Raw genomic sequence first — 22,086 nt, forward strand, 5'->3', positions numbered from 1 at the left:
ATTTTCCTCAACCTGGTCTGTGCTCTCACAATGTCATCTGCAAACACCATGGTCCATGGAGATTCCTGTCTAACCTCATCTGTCAGCCTGTCCACCACCACTACAAACAAGAAGGGGCTCAGAGCTGATCCCTGATGGAGTCCCACCTCCACCTTGAACTTTTCTGTTTCCCCTACAGCACACCGCACTACTGTCTTACAGCTAGCATACATGTCCTGCACCAGTCTAACATACTTCTCTGCCACTCCAGATTTCCTCATACAATACCAGAGCTCCTCTCTTGGCATCCTGTCATATGCTTTTTCTAGGTCTACAAACACACAATGGAGCTCCCTCTGGCCTTCTCTGTAGTTCTCTTTATTAGCATTCTCAAAGTTAATATTGCATCTGTAGAACTTTTTCTAGGCATGAAGCCGTACTGCTGTTCACAAATGCTGACTTCTGTTCTCAGTCTAGTTTCCACTACTCTTTCCAATCTCATCATTGTATGGCTCATCAACTTTATCCCTCTATAGTTAGCACAATTCTCCACATCCCCCTTATTCTTAAAAAATGGGTACATCACACTTATTCTCCATTCCTCAGGCATCTTCTGACTCTAGGAGAGGCAGTGATATAGTTTTTGGCTAGATTATTCAACAGGGTCTTAGACACTTCTACACCTCAATAGGTAAATCATCAGGACCAACTGCCTTTCCACTCTTCATCCTCTTCAATGTCTTCCTCACTTCACTTATACTAATCTCTGCTACTTTGTGGTCTACAAAACTCATCCTCCTACCCTTGACTCGCTTAAATTTTCCTCATTCATCAGCTCTTCAAAGTATTCTCTCCATCTTCTCATCACTTCTATTATCTGTCAATACATTTCCCTCTCTATCCTTAATCAATCCGGATCTACTGTACATCCTTTCCATCTCTATTTCTGTTTCGCCAACCTGTATAGATCATTCTCTCCCTCCTTACTGTCCAATCGGGAATACAAGTCATTGTACACCCGTTTTTCTGCCTTAGCCACCTTTATCTTTACCTCATGCTGTATCTCCCTGTACTCCTGTCTGTTCCCTTCAGTCCTCTCAGTGGTCCACTACTTCTTTGCTAACGGTTTTCTCTACACTAATCGGCCACTTTATTAGGTCCAACTGCTCGTTAACACTTAATTTCTAATCAGCCAATCACATGGCGGCAACTCAGTGCATTTAGGCATATAGACATGGTCAAGACAATCTCCTGCAATTCAAACCGAGCATCGGTATGGGGAAGAAAGGTGATTTGAGTGACTTTGAACGTTGCATGGTTGTTGCTGCCAGAAGGGCTGGTCTGAGTATTTCAGAAACTGCTGATCTACTGGGATTTTCACGCACAACCATCTCTAGGGTTTACAGAGAATGGTCCGAAAAAGAAAAAATATCCAGTGAGCGGCAGTTCTGTGGGCAGAAATGCCTTGTTGATGCCAGAGATCAGAGGAGAATAGCCAGACTGAGTCACTGTTGCCTTTCTATCAGCTCGAACCAAACAACCACCCGTTACAACCAAGGTAGGCAGAAGAGCATCTCTGAACGCACAGTACGTCGAACTTTGAGGCAGATGGGCAACAGCAGCAGAAGACCACGCCGGGTGCCACTCCTTTCAGCTAAGAACAGGAAACTGAGGCTACAATTTGCATAAGCTCATCGAAATTGGACAATAGAAGATTGGAAAAAATGTTGCCTGGTCTGATGAGTCTCGATTTTTGCTGCGACATTCGGATGGTAGGGTCAGAATTTTGCGTCAACAACATGAAAGCATGGATCCATCCTGCCTTGTATCAATGGTTCAGGCTGGTGGTGGTGGTGTAATGGTGTGGGGAATATTTTCTTGACACTCTTTGGGCCCCTTGGTACCAATTGAGCATCATTGCAACGCCACAGCCTACCTGAGTATTGTTGCTGACCATGTCCATCCCTTTATGACCACAATGTACCCAACTTCTGATGGCGACTTTCAGCAGGTTATGTGCCATGTCATAAAGCTGGAATCATCTCAGACTGGTTTCTTGAACATGACAACGAGTTAACTATACTCAAATGGCCTCCACAGTCACCAGATCTCAATCCAATAGAGCATCTTGGGATGTGGTGGAACGGGAGATTCGCATCATGGATGTCCAGCCGACAAATCTGCGCCAACTGTTTGATGCCATGTAAATATGGACCCAACTCTCTGAGGATGCTTCCAGCACCTTGTTGAATCTATTCCATGAAGAATTGAGGCAGTTCTGAAGGCAAAAGGGGGTCCAACCCATTACTGGCATGGTGTACCTAATAAAGTGGCTGGTGAGTGTATGTACTCCTGCACTTCCTCATTCCACAACCAAGTCTCCTTATCTACTTTTCTTTCAGATGATACACCAAGAACTGTCCTACTTGTCTTCCTGTAACATTAGCTGTAGTTTTTTTTAGTCCTCTGGAAGCTCTCCCTGGCCACCCAGAGCCATCTTCTCACTCTCTAAGATCCTGTTGCATAGTCTAGTCAGAAGCTCTACCGGTGCCTCTCCCGTACTCTTCCACACCTCCAAAGGTATATCATCAGGACCAACTGCTTTTCCACTCTTCATCCTCTTCAATGTCTTCCTCACTTCCCTTTTACTATTTTTTTCTTTCTTTGTGGTCTACAATAGGCACCTCCTCTACCCTTGCCTCTCTTTCATTTTCCACGTTAGTCAGCTCTTCAAAGTGCTCTTTCCACCTTCCCATCACTCTTCTAGCATCTGTCAATACATTTCCCTCTCTATCCTTCATCACATGGAACTGTTGTACATCCTTTCAATTATTATCTGTTTTGCAAACCTGTATAGATCATTCTCTCCCTCCTTACTGTCCAACTGAGCATACTGGTTGTCGTACGCCCTTTGTTTTGGCTGTGTTACCTCTATTGTTACATTACATTGTAGCTCCCTGTACTCCTGTCTGTTCTCTTCAGTCCTCTCAGTGTACAACTTCTACTTTGCAAACCACCTCCTTGGTAAATACTCTTGCACTTCCTCATTCCACCACCCAGTCATCTTATCTACTTTCCTTCCAGATGATACACCAAGTATTTTCCTACCTCTCTCCCTGATAATATTAGCTGTACTTTTCCAATCATCTGGAACCGTTCCCTGACCACCAAAAGCCTTTTTCAACTCCTCCCAATACCCCTACAGCACACTGCACCATTGTCTCACAGCCAGCATGCATACCCTGCACCAGTCTAACATACTTCTCTGCCACTCCAGATTTCCTCAGACAATACCAGAGCTCGGTTCTTGGCACACGGTCATATGCTTTTTCTAGGTCTACAAAAACACAGTTCAGCTACCTCTGTACTTCTATCAGCATTCTCAACGCAAATGAAGCCATACTGCTGCTCACAAATGCTGACTTCTGCTCTCAGTCTAGTTTCCATTACTTTTTCCCATAACTTCATTGTATGGCTCATCAAGTTTATCCCTCTATAGTTGCGGCAAACCTGCACATTCCCTGTATTCTTAAAAATAGGCACCATCACACTTTGTCTCCATTCTTCAGGCATCTTCTCACTCTAAGTTCCTGTTGAATAATCTAGTCAGAAAGTCTACCGCTGCCTCTCCTAGACATTTCCACACCTCCACAGGTATATCATCAGGACCAACAGCTTTTCCACTCTTCATCCTATTCAATACCTTCCTCACTACACTTTTACTAATTTGTGCTACTTTGCGGTCTACAATAGTCACCTCTTCTACCCTTGCCTGTCTTTCATTTTCCCCATTCATCAGCTCTTCAAAGTACTCTTTCCACCTTCCCATCCCTCTTCTAGCATCTGTCAATACATTTCCCTCTCTATCCTTCATCACCCGGACCTGTTGTACATCCTCTCCATTATTATCTCTCTGTTTCGCCAACCTGTATAGATCATTTTCACCCTCCTTACTATCCAACCGAGCATTAAGTCATCATATGCCTTTTGTTTTGCCTTTGCTACCTCTATCTTTACCTTTCGCCGCATCTCCCTGAACTCCTGTCTGTTCTCTTCAGCCCTCTCAGTATCCCACTTCTTCTTTGCTAAGCGCTTTCTCTGTATATACTCCTGCACTTCCTCATGCCACCACCAAGTCTCCTTGTCTACTCTCCTTCCATATGACACACCAAGTACTCTTCTACCTGTCTGCCTGATAACACTAGCTGTGGTTGTCCAATCATCTTGAAGCTCACCCTGACTACCCAGACCCTTTCTCAACTCCTCCCTGAAAACCATGCAACACTCCTTGCTTTTCAGCTTCCATCACTTTGTCCTCTGCTTTGCCTTTGTCCTCTTCATCTTTCTTGTCACCAGAGTCATCCTACAAACCACCATCCTATGCTGTCTGGCTACACTCTCACCTACCTCCTACCTCCGCTCTTATAAGTTATCCTATGTTCCTGTTTTTTCTGGAAAAATGTGTTCACTACAGCCATTTCCATCCTTTTTGCAAAATCTACCACCATCTGTCCCTCTGTATACCAAATCTGCCCATCACTTCTTCATCCCCTCTATTGCCTTCACCAACATGTCCATTGAAGTCTGCACCAATTACCACTCTCATCTCTGGGAATATTCTCCATTACTTCATCTAATTCATTCCAGAAATGAAAATGCACGCTTTGCGTAGTCATATATCCCAGCATGCACCACGCGCTGCTACTTCTATGGGAGAAAATGGAGTTGACGGCTGCTTGTTGTAGTTGTGAGACCTCTTACGGCTCAATATTGATCCATATATAAGGCGCGCTATCGTTTTTTGAGAAGATTAAAGGCTTTTACGTGCGCCTTATAGTGCAGTAAATACGGTATGCTTTTTCCTGGGTACAGGCAGTAGAGTGCTGTTTTATCAATGGCATCGTCCTTTTCCTTTTGTTATTGCTAGTAGAATACATTCTTGTTGCTGGTAGTATCCTGCCCTTCAAGTTTTGCTGCTGGTTGTTGTTGAATGGCCTTTGGTGTTTAAATGGTTGTGTCTTTGCTTGGAGAATTATATGTTAAATTCTTTGAATTTTGAAATTGGAAAGGGTGGCAGTAGCTATGGCAGCTGAAATCTTTACGTGACCTTTAGCTGGTTATTAATGGTTTGTGATAAATGGTTCATGGAATAATTAAATAACACCAATGTGGCAACTGTGTTTATTCAAATATTATTCCTTTGGGGTGTAATCCTAGGTCAGGGGACTATTTTTCAGCAACATTTCAGCAATGAATGTGATATGAAAAATTATTTTTGTTCTTCAGACCTTCTTAAGATTGTTAATGATGTTTCCACGGGCAGGGCTTTGGCTCTAGACGGATCTTTTACCACAGAAGTTCTGTATGATGGGCCGGGGAGGCCTTTAGAGACAATCTCAACGGGGAATTGGGCTGCTAGCCATTCTTTGGTGCTGGTTGATTCCCAGGGCACTGTTAATTCGTCTAAGATTATGGTCTCTGAACTTTAGCAGGGGAGGATCATGTCTGGTCAGTGTGTGATTATGACCACCTTCTGTGGGAAGACTAGCTCTTCTTGAGGTCCACATGCAGCTCCCAGTCAGACACTTGAGGCAGGATGGACAGTTAGTTTACTTGGTATCATGGCCTTTGGAGCCTTGTTACCATCTGTTTCGAAGATGATGCTTCTGGGTGGTGGTGCTTCACTGGGTGGGGAAACCTCATTTATTGGACTTGACTCTGGAGTGTGGTCCATCGCGCAATCTATGTGTGGACTTTGTTGAGCATCCATCTGTAAGATGCATTTGGACATGCAGTCAAGATGTGGTTCAGTGTGCAGCAACTTGCTCCTCACCGACTGCAGGATGCCCCCTCCTCCTTGCCATAATTCTTCAGATTATTTGTACTAGGCAAGAGGTCAGACAAAGTGCGTGGCAGAAAGCTCAACTTGCCCTGGGTGATTTCCCCAAAGCCCCCTCCAAGAGAGTGACCATTCCATAGCTTCATATTATATATATATAATATATATGCACACACACCTGTGTATTTTTTCCCCTCCCCTTGCAAATCAGCATGAACATATAGCACAATATAATTGTGAACATTTTTAATCATTACCTTACCTCCATTTTTGGCCTTACTCTGATGATGTCTTGCACTGTATGGACTCACTCAACTAACAGGTAGCCCAGCCTCACTGGACACACTTCCAAATCCATCAGTTATGGTGGAATGGTATTCGTATCGAGATCTCGGATTGGCTGTACTGTAATCGAGTGCGTCAATGCCGCAATGGGGATGGATGATAGGCTAACCGCTATTTTAATGACACGCGATCTATCCACACTACTTGTACTGTTGCGTATTCTGTGACCCGCGGTTGAGTTTTTTTTTTTACGTTGTGCAGTAGTCTTTATTTTGAATGGCAGGGCTCCGCAATCACCCGTGTTGCCTTTGCGATCGACCAGTAGATCGGGATTTTACGTGTTGGGCGCCTTTGTCCGAAACTGTCCCAGCAGCAAACTGTTGTGGATTCTCTTCAACCAGGCATTTAGCTGGGCTCTAGTTTCTATATAGCTCCCACTGGCCTTTTAAGGTGCTGTCAAAATTCTTCCCCAGACATCGGATGCTTTGCTCTTGGATAGTTGGAATTTCTGACCCCTGGATGATGAAGGTGTATTCAGGCAGTTTCCCCTTTCAGAAGGAAGAGGCTCCTAGATTTCCCAGATTTGAATTGCGTTAGTGCCCAGGTAGCCATCAAAGACCTCAGAACCCATTGTGTTCCTTGAAATAGATGATCTCATCCATGAAGGTTCTGCAGGCTGAATGTTTTGTCTCATTATCTGCCATTCTTCCTCCTTTCTACTATTATCTATTACTGTTATGTTTTTAACTTGAAACTCTGGCACAACAATTTCCTTCGGGATTAATAAAGTTGTTCTCATCTCATTGACCCTCCGCACTGTGTTCCATCTGTCTCGAGTAGCAGGTTCATGGCAGCCATAATCAAGGTAACTTAAATGGTGTATCCTGCCATGATGCCATTTTCAAGCCTTTTGTGCATTCTGTCGGGATGTTAGCCCTAGTACTGTTGCGTCTATACATCTTATGTCATCACGTTTTCAACAGATATTTTTTTGACTTCTTCCTAAAATTGGATAATTTTTGAAACTAATATTTCTAAACTGTTTAGAATTCTGACCATGAGGTGCTGCTGTCAAGACAAATACTTTTATTCTTAAATACTCATATAAAAAAAAAAATCTCAGTTTAGATAATATTTTGCTATACTGGTTTTATACTGCGCATTTCCAGAGCTGAAACATCACAGTGCACTGTACTATGTAATCTGCCCTGACAATAAAACACTTTTGTAAAAGGGATTTCCAGCCCTACCCACATCGTCAGTAGAGAGGTGGCATGGCTCAGGGGGTTATAGTGGTCATCCTTTGAACCAAACTTTTTTTTTTTTTTTTTTTTTTTTTTAATTAAATTCCTGTGCTCCTCCAAGCCCGCTGAAGTATTGTTGAGTAAGACGCTGAGCCCCTGACTGCTTCCTTGCGCTGCTTAGTGGCGTTCAACTGCTCATGGTTCACAGAAAAATAATTTCCCACAAGGGATTAATAAAGCAAAATAAAATAATAGATAAATCAAAAATAGACAACTTTTACCAATGTTTAATTGCCAAAGGATACTGAATTTGATGTCAGTATTCAATTACATGACTGTTTCCTGGATACAATGTTGCGTGAGAAATTAACCAAAGGAGACGGCATAATGAGTAATGATTCAAGTGAAAAATTGCATATTGAATAACTGGGTATCCTCTGACAATACCTTCTGATTTCAATGGCAGCTTTGGGAAGCCATCCCAGACTGTCCCACACTTAAACCTTGATAATCTTTACAATTCATCCTTAAAAGAACATGTGAGAAATAGTTGCCCCCTGAGGCTTTTAATCTAATTTGGCGCTATTTGGCTAAGAGTTCGCACCCTGACGGGCACATTTATTATTCTATTTTATTTTTTTTAGATCTTAAAGCATTTTGCCGCCTGATGATCTCAAGCTGTATGTCTTTCATCAATCCAGTGACTTATGTCTGACTTCCATCACTTCCAAAAGAAGCATGTCAGTGCTTGGATCCTGAATATTTTAATGCCAATAGTTGCCTTTATTGCTTTAACAGCTAGATATAGAAAGCTAAAGACATTTTAATACTTCACTTGGACTCAAACGGTAGAATATTGTAATTACATTTTGCATGCGAGATGTCAGCAGCACAAAATCCTTTGTCTCTGATCTACACTTAAAATACTTTTCAGAAAAGAACATAGCCATTTAGAAGAGTGGAATGTACTTGTGTGTTATTGAATGTTGGTACAAATAAAAACACATATGATGGGTCTATTGATATAGAGAATTCAAAGTCCAGTCGCCACAAGGAGAGGATTTTGACAAGAAGCCTAATCTTCTCGCCACTGTGCAAAACCATGAAGTATGCCCCTGGCACCAAAGGCTTCGTACCCAATGACAGCTGGAAATTTTTCATTTATCTGGAGAATTTCTTGTAGTTAAAGAGGAGAATCTTAAATCACCTGTAGAAATGTCTATCAGCATTCATATTAAATATAACTGCATACATATTAATTCAATCTGTTAAGGCTGCTTTTGAAAGTAGATACAACTGACATTCAACCTGCCACACACTTTATTAGCATTTTGAGCTGAGACTATAGTCATTCAGCTTGAAATCTTATCTGTTTATGGTTGCCTGGTCATTGTGATAGAGGTGCCACAGGATGTGGTGTGTTTTTTCAAAGACCATTGAGTTGCATAAGCCAAAGGCCTCAAACCATGATTGGGTCAGGGTATTTGGAATAATAGTGTAGAACACTTAGGGTAGAATAGGGTTAGATGGAAAAGGTTGATTCACTTTGGCGACCCTTGAGGGGAAATACTGAAAGGAAAAGAACTCATGAGGTCAACATTTGATGATTATTCAGCAATCAGGCAACTTCTGAAGAGCTCCACGCAGAGAAAAGGGCGGGTGAATGCTTTTGCACACAGTACTTTTCATTTTTTAATTTGTTAATTAAAAAAAAAAAATTGTGTTGGTCTTTCACACAAAATTTCATTAAAAAAAAAAACAAAGTTTATTTAGTTATTAAGTGGTTGTAATGTTAAGAAATGTGGAAAAGTCCACAGGTTATGAATTTGCCAGCCACTGTATCCTGGGAATTTTTTTTTGTACTTTTTGTTTGTGTTTCAGTTCTATGAAATTTTTCTTAGTCATGACCACAATACTCAGAAGGATGAAGAAGTATTTTGTTTTTAGTATATTTGCATTGTATGTGCCATACAGTCTTGTGACCCCAATTAAAATATTTGTGCTTAATATGGGTTTTTACAGTGGCTCCTATAAACTGTCTGCTGTTTGAGCTGAAGTAAATTTTGTAATACTGATAATTCAATATTACTCTTTTAGTTATGTTTGCATGTGTGAGGTTATTGTGTTCCCTTTGCTCTGTCAGGTTAAATGCCTGTTACCACTCTGCAAGTGATATAGATGGAAATATAGTGTTCTTTGAACTAACTGGTCTTGTGGTAGTTATGATTGCCTCAGGCAGTTTTCAGGTTGTGTACAGCACTGCAACCTGAAACAGCTTGCTTCTTCTTCTTTCGGCTTTTCCCGTTGGGGGTCGCCATAGCGAGTCAACTTTCTCCATCTAACCCTATTCTCTGTATCTTCCTCTCGCACACCAGCTACCTTCATATCCTCTCTCACTACGTCCATAAATCTTCTCTTTGGTCTTCCTCGAGACCTCTTGCCTGGCAGCTCCAATTCCAGCATCCGTCTACCAATATATTCACTATCTCTTCTCTGTACATGACCGAACCATCTCAGTCTGGCTTCTCTGACCTTCTCTCCAAAACATCGAACATGTGGCGTCCCTCTGATAGACTCATTCCTGATCCTATCCATCCTGGTCACTCCCAAAGAGAACCTCAACATCTTCATCTCTGCAACCTCTAGTTCTGCCTGCTGTCTTTTGGTCATTGTAACAGTTTCTAGTCCATACATCATCGCTGGTCTAACCACTGTCTTGTACACCTTTCCTTTTATTCTGGCCGATAGTCTTCTATCACATAGTACCCCTGACACTTTTCTCCACCCATTCCAACCTGCTTGGACCCGTCTCTTCACTTCTTTTCCACACTCTCTGTTGCTCTGGACTGTTGACACTAGGTACCTGAAATCCTCCGGCTTCTTGATCTCCACTCCCTGTAGCCTCACCGCTCCAGCCGAGTTCCTCTCGTCACACACATATATTCTGTCTTGCTGCGACTAACTTTCATTCCTCTCCTTTCCAGAGCATACCTCCACCTCTCTAGATTTTCCTCTACCTGTTGTCTGCTCTCACTACAGATCACAATGTCATCCGCAAACATCATGGTCCATGGGGATTCCTGTCTAACCTCATCTGTCAGCCTATCCATCACCATTGCGAACAAGAAGGGGCTCAGCGCTGATCCCTGATGGAGTCCCACCTCCACCTTGAACTTCTCTGTTACCCCTACAGCACAACGCACCAGTGTCTCACAGCTAGCATACATGTCCTGCACCAGTCTAACATACTTCTCTGCCACTCCAGACTTCCTCATACAATACCAGCGCTCCTCTCTTGGCACCCTGTCATATACTTTTTCTAGGTCTACAAAAACGCAATGTAACTCCCTCTGGCCTTCTCTATACTTTTCTATTAGCATTCTCAACGCAAATACTGCATCTGTAGTACTCTTCCTAGGCATGAAGCCATACTGCTGTTCACAAATGCTGACTTCTGCTCTCAGTCTAGTTTCCACTACTCTTTCCCATAACTTCATTGTATGGCTCATCAACTTTATCCCTCTGTAGTTGCCAAAATTCTGCACATCCCCTTTATTCTTAAAAATAGGCACCATCACACTTTGTCTCCATTCTTCAGGCATCTTCTCACTCTCTAAGATCCTGTTGAATAATCTAGTCAGAAAATCTACCGCTGCCTCTCCTAGACACTTCCACACCTCCACAGGTATATCATCAGGACCAACAGCTTTTCCACTCTTCATCCTCTTCAATACCTTCCTCACTTCACTTTTACTAATTTTTGCTACTTTGTGGTCTACGATAATCACCTCTTCTACCCTTGCCTCTCTTTCATTTTCCACATTCATCAGTTCTTCAAAGTACTCTTTCCATCTTCCCATCACTCTTCTAGCATCTGTCAATACATTTCCCTCTCTGTCCTTTATCACCCGGACCTGTTGTACATCCTTTCCATCTTTATCTCTCTGTTTCGCCAACCTGTATAGATCATTCTCACCCTCCTTACTATCCAACCGAGCATACAAGTCATCATAAGCCCTTTGTTTTGCCTGTGCTACCTCTATCTTTACCTTTCGCCGCATCTCCCTGAACTCCTGTCTGTTCTCTTCAGTCCTCTCAGAATCCCACTTCTTTTTCGCGAACCGCTTTCTCTGTATACACTCCTGCACTTCCTCATTCCCCCACCAAGTCTCCTTATCTACTTTCCTTCCAGATGACACACCAAGTACTCTTCTACCTGTCTCTCTGATAACACTAGCTGTTGTTGTCCAATCATCTGGAAGCTCACCTTGACCACCCAGACCCTTTCTCAATTCCTCCCTGAAAACCATGCAACACTCCTCCCTTTTAGCTTCCACCATTTTGTCCTCTGCTCTGCCTTTGTCCTCTTCATCTTCCTTGTCACCAGAGTCATCCTACAAACCACCATCCTATGCTGTCTGGCTACACTCTCACCTACAACTACTTTGCAGTCACTGATCTCTTTCAGGTTACCTCGTCTATACAAGATGTAGTCTACCTGCATGCTCCTACCTCTGCTCTTAGAAGTTACCCTATGTTCCTGTTTTTTCTGGAAAAAGGTGTTCACTACAGCCATTTCCATCCTTTTTGCAAAATCTACCACCATCTGTCCCTCGGCATTGGTATCCTGGATACCAAATCTGCCCATCACTTCTTCATCCCCTCTATTGCCTTCACCAACATGTCCATTGAAGTCTGCACCAATGACCACTCTCTCATTTCTGGGAATATTCTGCATCACTTCATCTAACTCATTCCAGAACTTCTCCTTCTCTTCAGATTCACATCCCACCTGCAGGGCATAGCCGCTAACAACATTGAGCATCACACCTTCGATTTCCAGCTGAAACAGCTTGCTGATGGATTTTTTTTTTTGTTTTACATGATACATTTTTTTTTTTATGAGAACTAAAACCAGCAGATTAATATTAAGTGTTTCTTATTGTCTGATATATATTGGACACCACGCCACATGATTTAATAAAATATACTGCAACTGGTCTGAAAGAACACAAAAAACAAAAGAACAAATATAACATTCTTCTCTGTGGAAAAAAACAAAACAAAAACAAACAACCCCAAGCTGAGCAATGAATAATGAAAGTGGTAATGTTGTAGGTGGCCAGTCGGGATCCTACATTTTATCATACTTGAATCGATTTTCCCACACAATAATGTAATTATATTCTATGGTATGAGGTTCTTATCTTGCAAACTAGAACATTGAACCGGACCCAGTATGAGGAAAATTATAAGAATTGTTTTACCCTATTGTTGATCTTTATATGGAATAGCTGTACGTCCATTCTGTGACTAGCACCTTTGACTTGAAGTCTGTCATTGCGTTTTGTGAATAAATATAACATTTATGGGGCAGTTGAGGTTGTTGAAATACTGTACCCCACAGACATATTTCTGATGTCCATAAAATCAATCCAACCATTATCTGTTGCTTGTCCGAATTAGTGTCCTGGGGAATGCTGGAGCCGATCTCAGTTGCTTTCACGCAAGAGGCGCGGTGCATCCTGGACTGGTTACCAGTTAATTGCAGAGCCACATTTCGTGACAGGTAGCCATTCCCTCAAATTCACATTCATTCTTCTCCTTTTGGCTTTTCTCTTCAAGGGTTGCCACAGTGAATCAATCTTCTCCATCAAACCCTATTCTATGTATCCTCCTCTCTCACACACTAACTTCCTTCATATCCTCTCTCACTACGTCCATAATTCTTATCTTTGGTCTTCCTCAAGACCTCCTGCCCTGCAGCTCCAATTCCAGCATCCGCCTACCAATATATTCACTATCCCTCCTCTGTACATGATCGAACCATCTCAGTCTGGCGTCTCTGACCCTCTGTCCAAAACCTCTAACGTGTTGTTCTTCTGATACACTTATTCCTGATCCTATCCGTCCTGGTCACTCCCAAAGAGAACTTAAGGATCTTCATCTCTGCAACCTCTAGCTTTGCCTCCTGTCTTTTCATCATTGTTATTGTCTCTAGGCCATACAGCATCGCTGGTCTCACCACTGTCTTGTACATCTTTCTTTTCATTCTGGCTGATAGTCTTCTATCACCCGGACACTTTTCTCCACCCATTCCAACCTGCTTGAACCCGTCTCTTCACCTCTTTTTTTCAATGTTCCCTGTTGGACTGTTGACCCCAAGTACCTGAAATCCTCCAACTTCTTAATCCCCACCCACTGTAGCCTCACCATTCCACCCAAGTTCTTCTCATTCACACACATATTCTCTGTCTTCTTGTGACTAACCTTCATTCCTCTCCTTTCCAGCACATACCTCCATTTCTCTAGATTTTCCTCAATCTGTGCGCTGCTCTCACCACAGATCACAATGTCATCTGCAAACACCATGATCCATGGGGATTCCTGTCTAACCTCATCGGTCAGCCTGTACATCACCATTGCAAAAAAGAAGTGGCTCAGAGCTTATCCCCGATGGAGTCCCACCTCCACCTTGAACTTCTCTGCTACCCCTATAGCACACCGCACCACAATGCAGCTCCCTCTGGCCTTCTCTGTACTTCTCCATTAGCATTCTCAAAGCAAATACTGCATCTATAGTACTCTTTCTAGGCATGAAGCCATACTGCTGTTCACAAATGCTGTCCTCTGCTCTGTCGAGTTTCCACTACTCTTTCCCATAACTTTGTTGTATGGCTTATCAACTTTATCCCTCTATAGTTGCGGCAATTCTGCACATCCCCTTTATTCTTAGAAATGGGCACCATCACACTTCGTCTCCATTCTCCAGGCATCTTCTCACTCTCTAAGATCCTGTTGAATACTCAAGTCAGAAACTCCACTGCTGCCTCTCCTAGACACTTCCACACCTCCACAGATATATCACCAGGACCAACTGCTTCTCCACTCTTCATCCTCTTCGATGCCTTCCTCACTTCACTTTTCCTAATCTGTGTTACTTGGTGGTCTACAATAGTCACCTCTTCTACCCTTGCCTCGCTTTCATTTTCCACATTCATCATTTCTCCAAAGTACTCTTCTGGAATTTTTTTTTCACTACAGCCATTTTCATCCTTTTTGCAAAATCTACTACCGTCTGTCCCTTTGCGTTCCTATCCTGTATACAGAATCTGCCCATCACGTCTTCATCCCCTCGATTTTCTTCACCAACATGCCTATTGATTTCTGCTCCAATTACCACTCTCTCATCTCTGGGGATATTCTGCATCACTTCATCTAGCACATTCCAGAACTTCTCCTCAAACTCACATCCCACCTGCGGGGCATAGCCACAAATAACATTGAGCATCACACCTTCAATTTCCAGTTTCAGACTATTAAGTCTATTTGACAGTATTTTCACCTCCAGAACTTTCCTAACCATCTCCTCCCTCAACTCCTACTCCCTTTCTCTTCCCGTCAGTACCATGATAGTACAACTTAAAGTTTGCTTCTAGCCTTACTACCTCACCACCCGGTCTCCTTGACACACAGTATATCCATTCTCCTTCTGTGCATCACGCTGACCAACTCTACCTTTTCCTGTCGTTGTCCCTCTTCTTAGCCCCAGACTCTTGCCTTTGCCCTTCTCTCTCTGCTTGCAACCCCCCCCCCCGACCTACAGTTACCGTTGGTTCCCTCTCGTTCATCGGTACCAATGGAGGTCATTCTTAACCTGGGCCTCAACCGATCCGGTATGAGCTGGTTGTTATGATTGATTCATATGTTTAGTTTTCATCTGGGCTTGGGACCGACTCGGGGAGACACTGGCCCTTACCCCCGTGAGGCTGGCTTGGGGAGACACCTGCCCTTGCAGCCCTGAGGCTGCATTATTCACTCACATTCACACATCTGGGCCATTTTTCTAATTAACCCACTGCCTGTTTTGGTACTATGGGAGGAAACTGGAGACACAGGGAGAACATGCAAACTCTACACAGAAATATCCTCTATTGAACCAGGGTCCTTTTTGCTTGTGGCAAAAGCACTAACCCAGGGATGTGCAAACTTTTAACTTGAGGGCCACAATGAGTTCTAAAATTTGACAGAGGGGCCGGGCAAGGAACAGATGGATGGAGGGTTACATAAATTACATGCAGGATATGACCTGTAACGTGTAGCAAAGTATGAATATGCAAGGCTCATTGGACAAATTGTTTTCCAAATTTTATTAAATTAATTATTAATTCAATTACATTTCATTGGAATTGATGAAAGATGCGCCAATCTCCTCTTTCAGGTCCCACACGCAATGAACATTTTGTCCAAACTTAATCAGCGGACACAGGAGTGGTAAAGTAAGTCCTGATGATCCGCATCAGTTTCCTCCAAGAACGCGATAAACAGACAATGCTGGTGTCCCCTTGGATGTACAAAGTTGACAAGTTTTTCGACTGGATTCACAACATGGTTAAGCTGCAGTACAGACTTACACAGTGATTCCTGAAGGATGATACCATGAAGGAAAATAACATTCTGCTCAGGGTTTTCCTCTTTTACTTTATCCTGGATTCTTTTCAGCAGCCCAATGTTTTTTCCTGTTAAATTTGGTGATCCATCCGTCATGACATTGGCAAGTCTACTCCAAGTTAGTTTACGCTTCTCGATGGCAGCACCCTGTCGTATAAATCCTCCCCCCTCGTTTGAGGGAGGATTCCATGCTCAAAAACTCTTCCGTTATCTCAAAACTGTCATTGATCCCTCGGATAAAAATTAGAAACTGTCTGTTATATCGTTGCTTTCATCAAGCACGAGTGAATATACTGTAACTAAAAGGACTCTACCGTTTTGTTTATTTGGCTGGCTATGTGTTCATCAATCAGTTCCACACAGCGAGTCACAGTCCTACGTGACAAACTGATCTTTTCAAACTGGGTTTGGCTTCACAGAACACCTGCTGTCTCCACCATGCAATCTTTCAAAACACACATTCGGAGAAAGGCTTGCTAGCTTTTGCTAATTTGAATGCCAGCAAAAAAACTTGTCGTGGTAGTCGACTCTTGATTCATAGTTTGTCGGTGAAGTATTTTTTTTTTGCTGAGTCTGTAAATTAGCTGCCAACCTCTTAGCCATAGCTGCCCGCTTTTTCGCTGACTGCTTAGTAGCGTAATTGGCATGCTTCTTGGCAAAGTGACGTCTTATATTGTACTCTTAAAAAAAACGCAACAGTTTCCTGGTGTATCAAGCATTCAGCCTTTGATCGTGTTTCTTTGAAAAAATATTTTATTGTCCATTCCGTATTAAACGGTTGCTACTCACTATTCACTTTTCTTTTCATTGACATGCTCATATTCACAGAAGGACTCTTTGGGAAAAGCTCAACCGAGAAGAAGAGGGCACCACAAGAGGTGCAGCATTTGTTGGGGAAATGTGGGCATTACAGGGGAAAAGTAAATGAACGAGGTTTGCCGGTATTGGCAATATAAATTTTATATTTTAATAAAACTCGGACAGTGTATATGTCACATCGTTTTTTTTACGGGTTTGAAAGCCTTGGATTGTCTTCGATCTAATTTGCAAAACCTTAGTTACCACATTTGATTAATTTGATTAAAAGGATCTTATTGAATCCACAGGCACTGATTTAAATTTCTTGCATTCCAGTTTCCATCGATTGCTTTTTTTTTTTTTTTAAAGCTGAATCTTAATGTTTCCACAGAGTCCACTGGCCCCACCAGGTTGGTGAGAGCAGGACTTCCAACCAAAATCAGACGGGGAGGAAAGGTAATATGTTTTCTTTTTATAATTTCAGCATGGAAGTGAATGTATTACTTTTTAACCAAAACTATTTTTTCTTGTAGTTTTTGTCTTAAGAATTGGATACTTGGGGGAGAGCATAGCTTCTCAAATAGTGAAAAGCAAAAACCGAAACAGAAAAAGGCCTTTAAAATTAAAACTAAACAACACCCCTCTTTACAATTGTATCATTCGTGATAATCTCCGTTGCAATGTGTTTCAACATATGTTTAATGTAACAAGCCCTTTTTTAAAAGAAGAAATGGTCCACACTCGGTGGAACTTACCTTTCACATTGTTCTTCCCGTCAATGTATATTTGTAAGATTGAGTCGCTGTCATCAGTTGAGTCCTATCTGAAAGCCCTGGTGTATATGTGGTCTTATAATTCGTCAGTATTGTCCTTGCTGCAGTGATGAGGCCAATTAGTACAGTAATTAGGGTATTCTGTCTTTTACTAACGCCTTGATTTAACAGTGTGCTATCTCCCAGAAGACAAAACGAAAGATATTTCGGTAATTTTTGCATTTTTGTCCCAAGCCTCTCCCAGTTTGTTAAATAGTTCCTTGAAGAGAGAGGGAGGGAGAGGGAGGGAGATGGAGAGAGTGGGGGAGAGAGAGCTATGATTACTGACTGAGAATCATAGTGAGCCCAATGCCTCGCCTGTTAAGCCAATCAAGACAAATTATATGCTTCTACATTTGGAAAGACCAAGCCACCATTTTCCCCTAGAAGCACAAAGCTTTTTAACATGAATACTTGGGTTCTTCCAATTTCACAAATAATCTCTAACCATTTGATTATATTGTTTGTATTTAGCACAAGGTACACTTAAATAGCATCATTGATATGTGGTGCTATCATTTTCTTAATAGTATTACTTTTGCCCATTAGTGTGGGAATACTTCTTTCAAAATTATTTTACATCTATTGAAGTAAAGGCATTAAATAAATACTATTCTATCAGACAAATCAGTGGTTAACTTTAATCTTAGGTATTAAATTCCCACTGGGATGTACCTGAATTGAAAATTAGAGATCTCAGATTCTACCAATTAATCACATTTTCAGAAACTCAAGAACGGGTTTCAATCTTATTTAGGATAATAAGGACAGAATTAGCAGGGTCTGAAATCAGCAACAATATACAGTATCATCTGCATAAAAAAGTTATTTGTTCCACCCCACCACCCCGCACCCCTTTAATACCTGTAACTGCTCTTAGAGCTACAGCTAATGGTTGTAGGAATATGATGATGCCCAGCGGACTCAAAGGATCCCCTTGCTTCTGGCCTGTTGTGAGGCAAAAGAGGGGAGATTTCAGGCCATTTGTTAAAACAGATGCCTTAGGGGACAAGGAATTACTCTTTATCCATTTTATGAAGCACTTTCCAAATCCAAAGACCCTCAATATATAAAGGAGGTAAGACAGTTCTACCCTGTCATATGCTTTGTCTGTGTCCAATATGATCGCTGCAGTGGGTGTATCCACATCACACCCTGTCCACACAAGATGTGATAACCACCTTATGTTTTGTGATGATGAACACCCCTTTACAAAACCCCCTTGGTCTGCATGCACTATATATGGCATAGATATGTCTGTTCTTGTAGCAAGCATTCGTCAGAGGGAAATTTGTATCAATATCTATTGGACCTCTGGCCTCATTTAATGTATCCTGTAATTGCCCCATATCAAATGACTATAGACTTTTGTCAAGTACCAGTAAGTCAGTTAGTCTCACCACCGTCTTGTACACCTTTTAATATTATTATCATTCTTGAGTCTTCTATCGCATGCAACCCCGACACCTTTGTCCACCCATTCCAACCTGCTTTAACTGGTCTCTTCACTTCTTTTCCACCCCCTCATTAACATTTAAAGTGTAAATTGTTGTTTAGACTTCATTTTTAAACAACAGTTTTAGCCCTTTCTAGCTTTTGAATTTGGGACTCATTGTTTTAGATAAAATCGATTTTAATGATTACCCTGCGAAAACCTTCACTGAAGTTTTCTATGTGCTACAAGTCTGAGCTCTGAATTACAAATACCTGAAACCTTACTCATTCATCGATTTTCCCTCATTTGTTGTTAAGGTTGGGGATTTTGGTGATGCCAGCAGTTGGCCAACTCCAGGCGAGATTGCAACAAAAGACATGCAGGTATGTGTTAATTACTCATATCAAAATACATAATGCAGTTACAATGAAGTTCTTAAAAGGAAGTCAGAATTCATTGGCACAATATTAAGTAAAATGGTATTACAATTAATTAAAATAGAAACTATATTATCCCCTTCATATTAGCTGAGGAGCCCTTACGTTAAGCATGCTGATCATAAGATATTGTTTATGTACAAAAGAAGTTTTAAGAAATTATAATTCTGGAGTTTTAATATCGGATTTATAAGACGGTTTACATACAGGAAGAGATGAATTACAATACATTTGCGTTATCAAGCTGTCAACTGTTCACCAACTGATCATGAGTTGGCTCCGATGGTCAGTATTACTGACTACAATGAGCATGTTTTGCGGTGCACACCTTTTCGAAGTTGGGTTTGAAGCATGGTAGTGCAACTCTCAGCTCACAGCAAACACAATGGGCTTTCCTAGTCTCCCATCGTATTTGCTTTCAGGTAACTTTCATTTGTCTTATTTCCGTCTTTCACCACCTTTTTTATCATCCCTGTTAAATATTTTTCCATGGTGTCTCTTGAGTGTTTGTTCAGTGCACTTCATATCTCCTGCTCTGTGCTGTGTGTGAGCGTGCTCGGTGCAACAAAAAAAAACCTTACATGATAAAAGCACAGTCTGACATTCTGTGGATGTGCAATTACACTTTATTCTAGTACATCAAAAATAAGCTTGCTCCATGGGGTCATATGGGCCCCGAGACATCGCATTGCGCCTCTCCCCAGGGGGCGTGCCCAACTATTTGAGAAGCAATGCATTACAGAGTAGCAACTTGACTTCTTGCTGAATACGACAGATGCAATATTTACTTGCTACATGAAGGTTGATAGGAAAGGTCAGAGAAAATCTGAATGAGCTGAACCGTGCCTTTTAGATCTAGGAAAGGCACATCCCTCAGCACCTTTGGAAATGGGTGTCTTCTTTCCTGGACCCCCTTAGTTTGCGCACACGCAGTAAATTGGTGTGGACAATGGGATCATCTTCCTCACAAGCACTGAGAGTCACTTTCTTTGACTTCTCCAGCCTGGAATGGTTTGGATATGTACAGAGGGATTGTAAATATGTTGGTAGAAGGATGCTGAGATTGTAACTGCCAGGGAGGCCTAGATGAATACCGAAGAGAAGATTTTTGGATGGATTGAAAGAGGACATGAAGTTAGTTGGTGTGAGAACAGCATGCAGAGAATAGAGTTAGATGGTGAAAGGTAAGTTGCTGTGGCACCCCCTGAAGGGAGCAGCTGAAAGAACTAGTGATTTGACAGTTTCCTCTATTGCCTTTTCAGATGAAAGATGGTTCAATCATTTATCTCAAAGATGGAATTAATGTTGGTTATAAATGCAAACTAAAGATGACATGGATTCATTTCTGTACTTCTTACTCAAATTATACTGGTTTTATCAGAAGTTCCTGAGAGACAATGGAGCTTGTACCTGGTGCAGTCATTCAGTGGGCTATGATTTGCAGTCCGTGCTATGGTTGGTGTCTGCCTGCATCTTTTAAAAAAAACAGAGTTGTTTGAGACTGTCTTGCAAACTGTCAAGTATGCTTCTGAGTCAATGTAGGTGAAAGCAGTTAAGCTTTTTATCTTGATAAGAGTTCAAGTCCATGGCTCATGGCTGTAGAGAAGCATACTGAGGATGCCGGCTTAGTATACCTGCATCTTAATATTGGTGTTTGTCAGACATCTGTTAAGACCGAACTCCCTGCAAGCATGAGCAACCTGGTCATTGCGTGCGGGTGTGCATGCAGCTAAAATGTGCAAGGTTGTACAGGCTGGCATCACTTCTGGTGTAGAAATCTATCCCTACCTCAGTGTCAACGAATGGCTTAAGACAACTGGAGGAATAAAATATGCTGAACAGAGTAGTTGGCAGGACACAGCCCTGCTTTACAAATGATGGGGAGTCTTCGGTTGAGCCATTCCACTGCACATTGCCCTACATGTTCTTATGGAAAGACGCAATAGGATGTAGGAGTTTGGCTGGAGAGCAAATCTTCCTAAGAGTAACCTGCTCACTGGGTCAGAGGCCTTAGTCAGATTGATAAAGACCAGGTTAAATTATCATCTTTGCTCTTGCAATTTCACTTGGAGCTGTTGAGGGAGAATATCCTGCTTGCTGTAAATCTTTTGACACTAAACCCGCACTGTACCTCTGGGTTGATACAGCCTAATAAAAGCTGCTAGGATGTCTAGGATGACCTGTTTAAAAACTTGGCAGCAGTACTTAAGAAGGGATATTCTTTTGCAGCTGTTGCAGTCACTCCTACCCCCTTTGCTATGGCTCAGTTGGTAGAGCAGGCATCCCTCCAATTGGTAGGTTAGCAGTTTGTCCCTTTTTTCTGCATGCCGAAGTGTCCTCGGGCAAGCCACTGAAACCACATTTGAATCTGATGGTCTTCTTTGTGCCTAGCATGTCAGGTTTGCTGTGAAAGGGTGCATTATGAAATTAATGAAAATTCTTCTTCCTCTTTCGGCTTTTTGCTTCAGGGGTCGCCACCGCAGATCAACTTTCTCCATCTAACCCTATTCTCTGTATCCTCCTCTCTCATACCAACTACCTTCATATCGTCTCTCACTACGTCCATAAATCTTCTCTTTGGTCTTCCTCCAGACCTCTTGCCTGGCAGCTCCAATTCCAGCATCTGTCTACCAATGTATTCTCTATCCCTCCTTTGTAAATGACCGAACCATCTCAGTCTGGCTTCTCTGACCCTCTCTCGAATCATCAAACATGTGCTGTTCCTCAGATACACTCATTCCTGATCCTATCCATCCTGTTCACTCCCAAAGAGAACCTCAACATCTTCATCTCTGCGACCTCTAGT

General features: G+C 42.1%; 1 protein-coding gene across 6 annotated transcripts in view; it reads left to right on the top strand.

Annotated features, from left to right (window-relative positions):
* larp1 (La ribonucleoprotein 1, translational regulator) overlaps positions 1-22,086 on the top strand; it is a 70,955-nt gene that overhangs the window by 6,288 nt on the left and 42,581 nt on the right. For 5 of the 6 annotated variants that reach the window (XR_015107236.1, XR_015107235.1, XR_015107237.1 and 2 more), the window contains exons 2-3: positions 16,988-17,052; positions 19,161-19,226. Coding sequence is in view for 3 of the 6 variants with exons in the window: in XM_086161100.1 (XP_086017226.1) it covers positions 16,988-17,052; positions 19,161-19,226 (131 nt within the window). In the remaining 3 variants the exon portion in view is untranslated. Of the gene's footprint in view, positions 1-16,626; positions 16,677-16,987; positions 17,053-19,160; positions 19,227-22,086 lie in introns of all 6 variants that reach the window. The other variant, XM_086161102.1, reaches the window with a different exon arrangement.

Source organism: Fistularia commersonii, chromosome 15, assembly GCF_037954325.1.
Source record: "Fistularia commersonii isolate RoL2024-O1a breed Wild chromosome 15, RoL_Fcom_v1.0, whole genome shotgun sequence".
NCBI classification, from domain to species: Eukaryota; Metazoa; Chordata; class Actinopteri; order Syngnathiformes; family Fistulariidae; genus Fistularia; species Fistularia commersonii.